General features: G+C 37.9%; 1 protein-coding gene across 3 annotated transcripts in view; it reads left to right on the forward strand.

Annotated features, from left to right (window-relative positions):
- LOC149218983 (uncharacterized) overlaps positions 1 to 14,078 on the forward strand; it is a 78,475-nt gene extending 64,397 nt beyond the window's left edge. For all 3 annotated transcript variants that reach the window (XM_089384193.1, XM_089384190.1, XM_089384191.1), the window contains 3 exons: positions 10,331 to 10,382; positions 10,480 to 11,112; positions 11,244 to 14,078. In XM_089384193.1, coding sequence (XP_089240319.1) covers positions 10,331 to 10,382; positions 10,480 to 11,112; positions 11,244 to 13,832 — 3,274 coding nt within the window. In that variant the 3' untranslated portion in view covers positions 13,833 to 14,078. The remainder of the gene's footprint in view (positions 1 to 10,330; positions 10,383 to 10,479; positions 11,113 to 11,243) is intronic.
- The last annotated feature ends 235 nt before the right edge of the window (positions 14,079 to 14,313 follow it).

Raw genomic sequence — 14,313 nt, forward strand, 5'->3', positions numbered from 1 at the left:
AAAGCCTCGAAAAAACTCAAGTTTGATGATCAGGTTGAGCAATTCGTTTTTAAGCCCAGGAGACCCATAACGAGGAAGTTTAAACAAGTACAGGAGGTACTGCCAAGAGCAGATGAAACAGGGGAGGTGACACGACATCATGAAAGAAAGGATAAAGGCAAAGCAGTTGCCATTCAAGAAGAAGATAGTGTGGAAAACTTGAAAAGGAGATTGGAATCGGCCAACTTTGAAATTGCCAGATTGAAGAAAGCTGCCAGGAAATTTGCAGTTAAGGAGGCTTATTTTAACCAAATGCAAGCTCGGTGGGAGGACCAAACATTTCAAATTCCTGAAGTGGTTGATTTTAGTGTTCAATTCCGTAGCTGGACTGTTCCTGCAATAAAGGAAGCTCAATTTATCAGAAAGGTCAATACAAACCTCAGATCTGGGATCAAGGTCATGAAGAAACAAATTGAAGACTTAAAGATACAGTTAAGCCAGCTGAAAGAATCTCCTTAAAGAAATCTCACTTCAAGTAAGGCTATGTTTCAAATTTTGATGGTTTTGCTTGGTATAATCTTTCTTGAAGAATCATACATTTCCATTCAGTTTTGAAAGGCCTTGGAGCAGTTGAAAGAATGTTTAAATAGCAAAAGGCTCAAAATGGCAAAATTTTGGTTGAAACTGTGTTTTTTGGAATAACAAAACTGCTGAAAATGATGACTAACGCTCAGCAGTTTCGTAGCGCGCTACGAAACTGCTGAAGCTACACAATCTAATCTCAGTCAACCAGTTTTGAAATACAAGCGGAAATTTTGAAAAGGGAATATCTTCAAGGGGTCATCTGAAGCTATTAACTTTCAACAAGGTCAAGACAGGTGGAGGAAACATGTATCCGAATCCAACTCTAAACTTTTTGTCATAAAGTGAGCACATTTACTACAGTCCAAGATATGTCAGACAGCTTGGAAGAGCTTTTGCCTTCACACATGGAAAAGGTTGATAGCACATCAAGGACGTGGCAATCTGATATATTTTGGATAATCAAAGGTGAAGGGCATGGTTCTTTGGATTCGAACATTTTGAGGCAAACCAAAGACCGATAAATAGGGGTAGTTTCCTATGTTTCAGGGGCAATGGAGAAGATGTGACATTGAAGACCAGCATGGAGCTTTGAACATCCACCACAACCAAACTAAAAAGGGACCAGATGTCAAAGAACGAGAATGATTGTAATCAAGGCTATTATTAGCATAATATGGAGTTAGACTCCTACTTGATTTAGATCTCTAGGAAGTCTAGTTGCAGTTTGTTACATTTAATAAGCAGTTAAAAGTTGAACAGGTGTCATTAGAAGTAGATTTCGAGTTCCCCTCATGTTTGAGGAGGAATCTCAGTCAGGTAGAAGAACTCTATATATAGGAGAAAGGGAAATGTAATAAGGGTTGGAAATTTATGTAAAAAAGCTCTGTTATTAAGCTTATGTAAAGACTCTGTTTCTTTTGGTAATATAGTACTGGCTTTTGCTGCTCAAGAATCATAGAGAGTTCAATGTATGAGTTCCTTTTGTTGTCTTTTCATGTTGTCTATAGTATTATGAGTATTTGATTACTTAGAAATCACTTGCAGTGTTCTAATTTCCTTCATATACTCGTAAACTGTCCTTTTTGTGTTTGGTGTACTCTACCTATATTGAAATCTGAATGCCTTGATTTTATTGCAAAACCAATTCTACTGTTAATGCTAAATGACATATGACTCCATAAGCCCAATGGATGCTTGCTAATTTTGATTCCACCAGCTTCATTCCTATTTGTTTCACAAAGAGTTAGCCATCTTAATCATAATCAAAAGAACTTTAATCCTTTGAGAGAGCCCTCTCAGGCTAAGGAGGCTAAGCCTTAGCTAAAAGATTGGTTTGAAACAATTACTTGAAGTCTCCCTGGTCTGCAGCCTTCCAGGGCCTGATTTTGAGATAACAGCAACAACAAACTAAAAACAAACTGATAGACATATTTAAAAATCCATTTGTGTTACAAACACTGAGAGAGAAATTAACATAGTAACACGGGTACTGCTCCCAAGCATTGGAGAGCACGTACCCCACGCTCCCACGCTCTTGGGAGCTTGGGACGGTTCCCAAGCATTGGAGAGCACATACCCCACGCTCCTGCGCTCCTGCACTCCTGCACTCCTGGGAGCTTCAGAGCCGGTAGGAAACGTTCCAAAATTGCTGATAGCTTCAACGGGTACTTTGGAGCTTTTCGGGAACTTCACTACAACAATTTTGATGTCTTGGGTACCTTTTTTGAGCAGTTTCACCTTTTGGGTACCTATTTTGCGCAAAGAAGGTACCATTTGTTTATTTTCTAAGTGATACATGTTAGGTTAGGGGGTGGGCTGCCTGGGCTTTGTAAAGTGATAGAGACAGTGGAGATGTAGCAAACGTTTAAACAAAATATAGACAGTTGCCAGTCATTCCTTGGTAGCTTCTATTGCAAATATTGAAGTTCAACAATTGCAAATAAGTTTACTTTCTTGAAGTCTATCTTGAAGCTTTAATGATAAGATTCAACAAATTACAGCGATGGTCCGAAAGAGAAAGAGTAGCATGTTAGTCAATTTCATTTTATAAATTTCAAAACTTGAATTTCGAAGTTGAATATAATATAGTGTTGCATGAAATCACATAATAATCAAGTAATAATAGCCTTTTTCCCGGTTTGGGAGTTCTGCCTGTTTCTTTGCTGGCAAGGAATTTTATTCACTAATGGTTGATGGATTAATATTTTGACTTTTTTGGTAGTGTTTCAAAGTTCAATCTTTTACATATTTCATTGCAAGATGGAATTTGATTGACAAGTTTTGGATGGAAATAAATAAATTATTTTATTTTTATTTTTAATATATATTAAATTTTAATATATTATATTATTGCTGCTCCCAACTTGATGTTTCCTGTAAATTTGGGCAAAGCTTTTAGCCGTGCTGAATACTTGTTCCCCTGTACCCGAAGTACCCGTGTACTGCAAACTTGTGCAACATAGGAAATTAAAATACATATCTGGCAGTAGCAAATCGACACCCTGAGTCTCTCACATTAAGCAGTGAACAAATCCACGCCACAAACTGGTAAATCTCCTACTCTTGGGTAGTGGCAAACACCTCTCTCCACAAGGACGAATGGTAGAAGTTAAAGTGAAAAATGACTGAAAATTTCACCCTTTTCCTCACTTATGCACAAGCCAGATAGAATACACGATTTTTTGCATCGACTCTTGATTTTATCAGGACTTTTACGATAAAATTGCGAGTTTTTCAATTTTCAAAAAGTTGGCTGATAACATCGGCCATCTCAAAAACTCGGGTTTTGCTGATTTTATCGCGACTTTTTCTACATTGCTTTTTTGGGTGGATGTCCCGTCTTCTTCTAGGTACTTTCCATCTCATGGCTGCTACTATCATATGCCCATTTTTTATTTTGCGACATGTTTTTGGTGGTTACTCCTATAGGTGGTGATTCCCTTTTTGCATTCCCTGATTGAGGGGTAGAGAGAGTTGGCTAAGCTATCTCCGGTGTTGATTTTGGTGGATCTTCTCTCCTTATTCCTCATTTAGTTTTCCTTCTTTAGATCCTTCTAAAATTTCTTCCTCATTTTGATCTCCCATTTTCTACTCTGGGTTGGACGGATCTTGATCATGTTCAGAGGGATTTTGCAAGGCGTTAAACGGATTTGATGAAGTGGAAGCTCCATTCTTGTTCTGCCCATGTTGTTGCTCTGGCTGTTGCCTATTCCCATTGTCTTTATTTCTGTTCCCTCCTCTTTTTTGTGTCTGTCATTGTCCCCTTTGATCTACTGCTGTTGCAGATTCCTTGCTTGGGTCCTTCTTGCAATCCTTTAAAAAGTGGCCATACTCATGGCAATAACGACACTTAAAGGGGATTTACTCATAATCTAGGGTTTGACGGTGAGTCCAACCTCCTAGTGTGAGATTGATTTTTGAAGGCAATCCCTTCTCTAGATCTACTTCTACACATCTTGGCACATGCAAATTGCTATCCTTTTGGTTTTGCTCGATCCCAATATCACCCTACATCATTTCCAATGGCTCTGAAGTAGTCATCACTCCAGTAAGATAGAGGAAGCCAAGGTAATTTTATCCACATAGGTATCACTGTAGGAATATCTTCATTTGGGTTAAATCTAACGTCCATTGATTCAAATACATACCTCTAGATTCGAAAAAATACAGCTCGTTTATGTAAATTACATCCTTGTCCTCAAGTTCAAATAAAAAAGCAAAGAATCCATTGGCGCATGCATATAGCCTGATATCTCCTTTCATCTTCGATCTGTAGGTTGATCAATCCACATATCCATTGAGCTAGGGGATGGCCACATCCCTATAAATTTTCCGATGACAGCGCATTCAACGAAAGATAAGGTCGTTCTCTTAGCCCCTGCGGGAAGTGCTGCCAAAAGGTATTGAATCGACCTTTTTGACAAACTTGGTCTGCGACTCTTTACTTCTGGGCCGCTTTGAGAGGGCATCCAACATTGCTTGAAATGTCTTTCATCAGAGGGTGGAGGAGGGGGAGGAGCCCCTCCGAGGACGCCATTGTAGGCTGAGATTAGAGCAGAGGGAGAAACTAGGGTTTAGTAGAGCCGCGCGAGCAATATTTGATAACATTTTAAACATATAGGTCATGTTATACAAAAAAGATAGATCTTAAAGGCAACCTCCACAAGCTAAAAATCTAGGCGTCCAAAGATTAAAATTGCCCCATGTAATTATCTCGATTCCTTACCCATATGCATATCTTGGTAATTTAGATCAGGGAAGTATCTTGACTATACTAGGTACTTTGGTCGTTGTATGTGGTACTTAGGGATGTCCTAAACTCCAATCTAGGATATTCTCCAATGTTCATAAGTCCCAAGGGCTGACATTCTCCAACATCCTTGAGCTCTTGGGACACTGGAAAAGCATGGGGAAAATGTGCTCAATCCCTACACATCATTTTGTAGCATAGATAAGAAAATATAATTTTACTAATGTCCAACAAATGATCTCAAAGAGGTCAATGAGACTGCTTTTTCCAAAATATGATTTTTTTTTCTTTTTTTTACTAGTGATACTGGATTGGACTACTTAATCCATCAACCATATTGTTTTCTTATTTGCTTAACTACTTAAAATGCCACTGTTGTTACAAAATGGTTTGTAGTGTGCACTACTATTCTAGAGAAAAGCTTTCTACAGGGTTTATTAAGAGCAATTAGCTTGAGCTTTGTTAGTGAAATTTTGTATCTATCGCACAATGCACAGTGTAATATATGTGTCTACTTGATACACAATGCATGCATACATTTGCCCATCCCAGATTTTAAAGATACTGAATGTGTCCTATGTACCCGCGACATGCACTAAAGATGGAAAATAATCCAGTTTATGTACATTTTGTATCATATCATTTACTTGAGACAGACTCATTTTAGTCATTAATAATCTAAACATCTTATAGTTTGTAAAGAGTACTGGTCAAGGTTACTTGGGAGCAGGAGAGGGGAGTGACATTTTCAAAAGCTCCCAAGTCAGGAGCGAATTTTTATATAATATATATTTTTATATATTTTGATGCATATATGTCAACAAAAGCATGTAGAGTGATGAATTAGATATAAAAAGCATAAAAACATAGATTAAACCATATAACATCAATCATCTATAAGTTATAATTTTCATCAACCACGTCCACAAGTGACAAGTTCTCATTCATATAGCATGTCAGGGTGCACATAACCAAAATAGCATTGATTGCAATCCATCTTTGAACCGAAAATACATCAACAAATAGGCTCTAGATGGCCTCTAGCTTCCGAAAAAATCATGCTATAACAAATAGCTACATATCATCAAATCATTGTCTATCTTGGGATCTTTGTCATTAATATCTCCCTCTAAGCAATTAACATAAGATAGAAAAAATGTAGCATGTCAAGTCAAGATTTTGTTTGAGTGATGGGTACATTTTTAGTAGGTTCATGATAGAGGAGTTCGACAATCAATGTCACTAACATCAAGGTACATAGAGGGCTTTGTGCTCTTGATTAAATACGAGTATCATACCTTAGTACATGACAAAATCCAATGGAAACATTGCAATCCCCCCAATCCTGAAAAGCTAATAAGTTTGTTGGATTTTGAGGGAGATCTAAAATTCTACTTTCTCCATATGAAATCCAAGGAGGTCGAAACCACTCTCAAACATCCTGAGCCATTACATGTTAATGTTAAAAATTTAAGTAAAAGTGACATTCTACTTTCTCCAGATGAAATCCAATGAGGTTGAAACCACTCTCAAACATCCTGAGCCATTACATGGTAATGTTAAAAATTTAAGTAAAAGTGACATTCTCCTTGTGATGAAAGATAAAGGAGAATGCCACTTTTACTTTAAGAATTTAACATTACCATGAATGATGGACTTGAATATTAGGCTGCCCTACTCTAAAACTCTTGTTTCTTTGAAAAAAATTGCGTTTGGAACATCTTTGTGACAAAAAAATATTGTGAAAAAACTAGGGAGTGATTTTTTTTTTGCAGGAGTGCGATCTGCAAGAGCGAATTCGGGGGCGCACTCCCAGATCGCTCCTGCTCGGAGCGCGCTCCGGGAGCGCACTCCCAGATCGCTCCTGCTCGGAGCGCTCCGGGAGCAATTCCCCACAACCATGGGACTGATTAGAAACATATTTTGATGAATGATAGAAGCCTTTGTGAAATACAGTTGTTTGTCCCAAAGGTTATTGTTAGCGGCTGATCTAAAATTCATAGGCACTTTTGGGAAGAGTATTTTCGTCAAATGTGCACATTGAACTAATCAATGTACACATCTTACTTTTCCCAAACCGAAAGGCAACTTAAAGTCATCAGTGGATGCCTCAAAGTATTTGTGAAGTTTTGCTTTGGATAAGAGGACTCATTGGCTTAAGTGGCTACATTCTGGCGAAAGGTGGTAGAACACATATTACACATAGCAAATGGAAACCCACTTTACAACTTTTTCAGAGTCATGAGTCAACCAAACTCGAGGATTTTCTGGCATTTTATGTCAAGGTCATAATACTAACATACCATCTATTAACATAACATCTAAAGCAATCTGATAAAATCATTGAAATTTTAAAAGAGACTTAAAATAATGCCAGTCAAAATCTTAAAAAGAGCCTCAGATATCGCAAGAAACTTAATGAAATCATAAGCGCATCGAGATTGGTTAGAAAGACAATTTCAATTAGATGATTGGGTAACTCATTTGTCTTTAAATGGAGAGAATTCCAAGTAGAATATTGGTTTTTTTTGTTTATAAAACTTTCCCATGAACCAAGGACAAAGCATCTTATTTAACCAGTGTAAATCTATCTTAACTCGGTATTTACCAACTCTTTTTAGTAAAAAAATTGAAGGTTTGCATCTTGAGAGATTTCATTTTTCTCCGCTTTTAGTAAATATTTTGTTAAAATAAATCAATGCTAGGCCCATACCCTAGTACATGACAAAATCTAATGGAAACATTGCAATCCCCCAATCCTGAAAAACTGATAAGTCTGCTGGATTTTGAGTGAGATCTAAAATTCTACTTTTTCCATATGAAATCCAATGAGGTTGAAACCACTCTCAAACATCCCGAGTAACTACATGGTAATGTTAAAAATTTAAGTAAAAGTGACATTCTCCTCGTGATAAAAGATAAAGGAGAATGTCACTTTTACTTTAAGAATTTAACATTACCATGAATGATAGACTTGAATATTAGGCTGCCCTACTTTAAAACTCTTGTTTCTTTGAAAAAAATTTGCGTTTGGAACATCTTTGTGACAAAAAAATTGTGAAAAAACTAGGGAGTGATTTTTTTGCAGGAGCGCGATCTGTGAGAGCGAATTTCGGGAGCGCGCTCCCGGATCGCTCCTGCTCGGAGGGCACTCTAGGAGCGGTTCCCCACAACCATGGTACTGATAAAAAACATAAAAAACATATTTAGATGAATGATAGAAGCCTTTATGAAATACAATTGTTTGTCCCAAGGTTATTGTTAGCGGCTGATCTAAAATTCATATCACTTTTGGGAAGAGTATTTTCGTCAAATGTACTCATTGAACTGATCAATGAACACATCTTACTTTTCCAAACCGAAAGGCAACTTAAATTGTTTGTCCCAAGGTTATTGTTAGCGGCTGATCTAAAATTCATAGCACTTTTGGGAAGAGTATTTTCGTCAAATGTGCTCATTGAACTGATCAATTAACACATCTTACTTTTCCCAAACCTAAAGGCAACTTAAAGTCATCAGTGGATGGCTCAAAGTATTTGTGAAGTTTTGCTTTGGATAAGAGGACTCATTGGCATAAGTGGCTACATTTTGGCGAAAGGTGGTAGAACACATATTACACATGGCAAATGGAAACCCACTTTACAACTTTTTTAGAGTTAGGAGTCAACCAAACTCTAGGATTTTCTGGCATTTTATGTCAAGCTTATAATACTAACATACTGTCTAAATATTAACATATCTAAAGCAATCTGATAAAATCATTGTAATTTTAAAAGAGACTTAGATAAGGAGTTGTTTTTAGTGCGACTTTTTGGACTTTCTGTTGCTGGAATCTGGTGGAAACATTTGAGGTGAAAAATCCTTAGGGCGCTTGGATTGTGCAGGGGTTACCCATCAAACTTGTGATTTCAATAAATTCCAGCCGGATTTTAGAGAAATTAGACCGGAAAAACCCACTGGAAAAACTTAGAAATTAGACAACTTGCATAGATAATGCAAATCAAAATCTTAGAAAGAGCCTTTGTTATTGCAAGAAACTTAATGAAACCATAAGTGCATTGAGAGATTGGTCAGAAAGATAATTTCAAGTAGATGATTGGGTAACTCGTTTGCCTTTAAATAGAAAGAATTCCAAGTAGAATATTGGTTTTTATTTTTACTTTTATAAAACTTTCCCATGAACCAAGGACAAAAACATCTTATTTAACCAGTATAGATGTATACTAACTCAGTATTTACCAACTCTTTGTAGTAAAAAAATTGAATGTTTGCATCTTGGAAGATTTCATTTTTCTCCGCTTTTGGTAAATACATAGTTAAAATAAATCTATGCTAGTTTTGAGAAACACTTTAATAAAATCCACCCTCTCCGCCCAACAATAACTCAACGATTGAATCACCACGTCACACTAACTCAACGCCCAACAGTAACTCAACGATTGAATCGTGACGTCACGGTTGTAACTCCATGGGATTCACTAAAATTTGATCGCAAGGCGTTTGGACTATCTTTACATGTGCATTTCTAAGTTAATCATCTCCGTGAGGAATTCATATCATTTAAGCAATTTAAGTTGTATATTAAAAGAAAGAAACGGAAAATATATGAAACAGTAACCCAGAAGAGAATATTAATTCCTGGTATGTATATATAGGCAGGGACACGCGAGACCCTTTAAGTGACCGTTGCCCCTTGTCATAGCTTCAACTGGTCCAAAAACTCCGTCTCTAGTTTCATGTTAATTTGAACTTTGAATAATTGCGAATAATTTGAAAATAATTGTCCCTGTCAGATTGTTTGAGAGCATATTTTATGCTTTGGTGGCCGGGTAACAACATATATACATCGACATGAATGGGACGAGGTGAGAAAATGGAAATCTTTAATTACAGTAAAGGAAGCGGGGCTTGTTGAAGACAGTAAATATGTCAAGAAAGAGGCGTATACATAAATGTTGATGGCATTTAAGTTGTGGAACAGTCCATTACATACAAATGACAGCATTACGTAACTGTGACGTCTCAAAAGAGGATCTGGTTACATTTATTTTTCCACGTAAGTGACTTATAACACATACAATGGTACAAAACAGACCAAATCACAAGTGTACTTAATATCACAAATAGATATCCTACTCTGTCCTGAGACCTAGATCAAGTGCTCAACAATTGTACCTAATGATCTACTGTGCATCCATTTTAGGAACAAATTGGATGCATTTTGAACTTAAATTTTAAAATTACTCCACAACTTGTTGCTATTTGGCAGATATGGTTGAATTGTGCTTTGCACCGTTGACACGGATAATATAAATTACCACTAGAACATCTTCACACCTGGCATTTAGAAAGGAGATTGTAACTTGACATCTTCATGTCAGAGGAAGTTTTACATATGTTAAACTGATTGTTCAGATGAGATTTTTGAGATGCTAGAATAAATGGGTTAACAATAATTGAATTATGGGTAAACACTACTTGATTTTTTTTTGAATCATGGACGTGTGATGGCTGCAGGAGAAGTCTTATTAAAAGCATGCTGAGGAAAAATCCAGAACACAGGCCCACGGTAAACGTATTCGGGAAAATGCATAATGTTTGTGCTGTCCTACTAATTTATAATTTTGCATGGTAACACTTCCAACTGATCTTGGTAGTGCTTGTAGGCTGCTGAAATTTTAAGGCATCCTCATCTACAACCTTATGTGGCTCAATGTTCTGCTCAAGCTGGATTCGTAGTTTGTACAACACCTGATAGACCAATTCGTAAGGCTCGCCGTATTCAGGAAAACATGGAGGAAAGCCAGAGCAGTAGCCATTCCAACAGTGACAGGGATAGCTTCAGTGCAAATGGGAAAAACACTACAGATGTGGCCTGTGAGTGCGAAGCCAATAATGACTTTGCACTTCCAAGTGGCGATTTAAATGATTCCAGTGAGGCTGATGGCCAACTCTGGCAATTTTCTAGTTTAGAAAATAAAGCAGATGGGGCATACATCCAAACTTCTTCTACCACCAATATACCTGAAGAAGATGAAACCAAACTGTCGCAGATACCACAAAGGGAACATAGACCTAAATTTGATGCCAAACAGCTGAAACCTGCGAAAAGTCCAGTAGTGAATTTGAAAGAAGAAGCAAAAGTTCCAACAAATGGCTCTCCACTAAGAAGCAATCGTGTAAGCCGAACAGTGGCTTCTGCTATACCCAGGTTCAATTCAGACAAACCTGGGGCTTTGCCAAAAGCAAATGTAGATTCTTCTAAGAAGGCACAGCCAACATCTCTTTTGAAGCATGTGGTAAGTCAGTACGCGTTTTATTTATTTATATTGAAGGAATACGAAATGCAATATCTTTGTCACTTTTAAGAATTGGTTATAAGTTTTTCGCATTCATTTTAACTGCCCCTCATTGCTATTTTCTGGTATAGCTGCCTATTGCAGAGTCCACCCCAAGGAGTAAGCCTAGACAGGAAACAAGTCAACATGCATCCCCTTTGCAGCAGGCTAAAGATGAAAGAGCAGTTGCTGGAAAGACAAGGCAGCGTCCTCCACCCTCTGCCACTCCAGCCCGAAGGTCTTCGTTTCCAGTTTCCTCTAAACCTGTGGGTCCTGTAAGGGCTTCATCTCCAAACACTCGTGGTTCTCGCCCACAAAATGAAATTAAGGGAGCATCTGACAAAGCTGAAGTCTTGAATGAAGAAATACTTTGTGATTCCCTTGCTGAAGCCAGAAATGTGTCTAGACAATCATGTCCAAAACGTCCAAGTTTAGATGTTCAAGTAGTTACTGATGTTCAAAGGGTGCTGTGTATGGATGGAAGTGTGAAGCGGGATCAAGAAATTAAATTTTGCTCCCCGTTTTCTCAAAAAGTGACAAAACAGAATAGTCCTCCTGTTGACACTGCTGCTACCTTTGAAATTCCTGATCATCAGAGTACAATTTCTTGGGCCAACTCTGCTCCCAGATTACCTCAGGAAACATTCATGTCCAGAGTGTCAGAAACTGATCCACAGCTTTCAAACAACCATGAAGTCTTGAGGGAAACATACCCTGTATCCACCACTGTAAATGTCCATGAAATGCTTGATTTACAAAGAATGATACCTAATGATGTTCCTGCACAAGAAAAAGAAGACATTTCCATGCATCTTTCTGAATCTCAATCAGCGTCTAATAGTTTGAGTATTAAAGCTCTCTCTGCAAATGTCGATGTTATTTCTTGTGTACAGAGTCAAAGCGAATCTGGGCAGCCTTATCCTCTTGTCACCAGTACAACTGTTCAAGCAGTACCCATTGCACAAGGAGTGATATGTAATGATGTCTATGTTACGGCAGAGGAAGAATATGTTCATCCTGAACATCAACAATTGTCATATCAGCAATGTTCAACACTAGCGAATGGAAAGGTCCATTATGTTTCTGATGCTGAGAAAACGAAATTGACTGGTGAGTTCTTGCAATCAGGAGAAGAATGCAACATACAATTGCATCCAAATCAAAGTGTTGCCAGGCAATATCTCCCTGTAAAAGATTATGTATGTTCAGAGGCAGTCCCTGGTTTGTCAAGGACATCTGATGATTTATCAATGCAACTGGAGGAAAATGACTCAATTCCTCATTCTCAGAAGATGAGACAGTTTTTTACTTCCGGTAACAATACAACAGATGAAACTGTCTCTGTCATGCAAAATCTGTCAGATCTGCACATACAAGAAGAGGAAGATTGCAACCCACACCCTGAAACCTGTATATCGTATCAACAATCTTGTCTTCCTGTTAGCTCTGCAAATTTATTTATGACTTCCAACGCTTCAGGATGTGCACCAACCAATATCTTTGATGAAGGGGTGCAGAAAGATAGTCAGATGCCTTCTGAGACTTTGAGTGATCCATTACAGTTGTGCTCATTTTCCACTGTTACAACTTTTCAAGGGAATTCTGATTTGGAGGAGGTAACTAGTGTTACTTCTGTCAAGATAGGGCAAGAGAATAATCTAAGTGTTAGCGAAGTACAGAGTGCAAATTCCTTTGTATTTCCTACCACTTGTAATGTTAAAGTACCTCCTGATGTACAAACAAAGCCATCCAATAGTATTTCTGTTAGAACAGAACAGGAAACCTGTACAAGCAATGGTGATGGTGTGGTGTCAACAAGACCCTCATATATGTTGAACAATAAGCAAGATTCATGTCCTGAATCAGTTCAGCCTGTGACAATTAACGATCAATCTCCTGATGTGTCTGTAAATGCTCCTAGGTTGGATTTTATGCCAGAATTCAACATTTCTTCGTCGTCATTTTGTGAATCCAAAGCATTGGATCATGTCAAGTTTCCTGTCAAGGAAGTGCCTGGATCAAAGTCAAAAGCAATCACAGAATTCCACAGCTGTTCTCCATCTGCCAGTGGAAGAGACGAGTCCTGTTCATCGTGTTTAGCCAGGCAAGATTGTTATTCTGCTACTTGCTCAACGCCTACCAGCCATGGTAAGCAGCCGAGAACATTATATCAGGAAAACGAGGAAGATTATGGCAGAACTCAGGAGAAGGGAACGATTCAGACCAATGAGAAGCCACCTGTACATGTGCGCCCTGCCTTTAATGATGTTATACATGTGATTAGGCACAGCACTTTTAGGATTGGTGGGGAGCAGCCAGCAGTGGATGGTGTAGAGATGGATGTACCCACCTCATTGCCAGACTTGAAAAGGGATGATACAGAGGTAAAGAATGCACCATCAGGCACTAATGTATCAAGCCATTCCATATCACAACCTTCACAGAATGTTCCCCACAAAGAAGAAGAATATCAGGGGAAGGGACTTGATGTACGATCATATCGTCAACGAGCAGATGCTCTTGAAGGTCTGTTAGAGCTGTCTGCACAGCTTCTGCAGCAGCATAGACTTGAAGAACTTGCTGTTGTGCTCAAGCCTTTTGGAAAGGATATAGTTTCGTCAAGAGAGACTGCTATCTGGTTGACTCAGAGCTTAAAAAGAATTAAGGACGAAGAACAATAGAGTGGATCCAATGCCAGGGGATAGCATGCAGACTCTATATGAAGCTTCTATTACTGGCTTGGTAATTACACTCTTCTATTAAACAATTTACATCCTGAATTCAGTGTACCTTTAGTTTACTCTCTTCTTTCAGGGGATACATTTGTTGTATTCTCTATCCACTCATATTTCTGAGCTGCGAGAATAATATGTATTCCTGAAATCATTGATATTTTGCATTGTGGGTTTGCTTTGCCTACTTTTCAAGCCATTGTTGTACAAACTGTGACAGTAATGTGAGACTAGAGTAGAAAAAATGGGTAAAAATTGGAAAAAAAATTCTAAATTTTTTGTCCTCTGCAACTAATCACAAGGGAAAAATTACATCTTTTATTTGGAAAAATCATGTATTTTTCCTGAAATTCTTCACAAAAAAAATCCTAACAAATTTCCATCAATATCCCACAAGACCTAAAGATACTCTAAAACCCTTGATGTTCTT

The sequence above is a fragment of the Pinus tabuliformis genome, chromosome Q (assembly GCF_031772625.1).
Source record: "Pinus tabuliformis cultivar Carrire ecotype Pingquan chromosome Q, CPIR1, whole genome shotgun sequence".
Classification (NCBI taxonomy): domain Eukaryota; kingdom Viridiplantae; phylum Streptophyta; class Pinopsida; order Pinales; family Pinaceae; genus Pinus; species Pinus tabuliformis.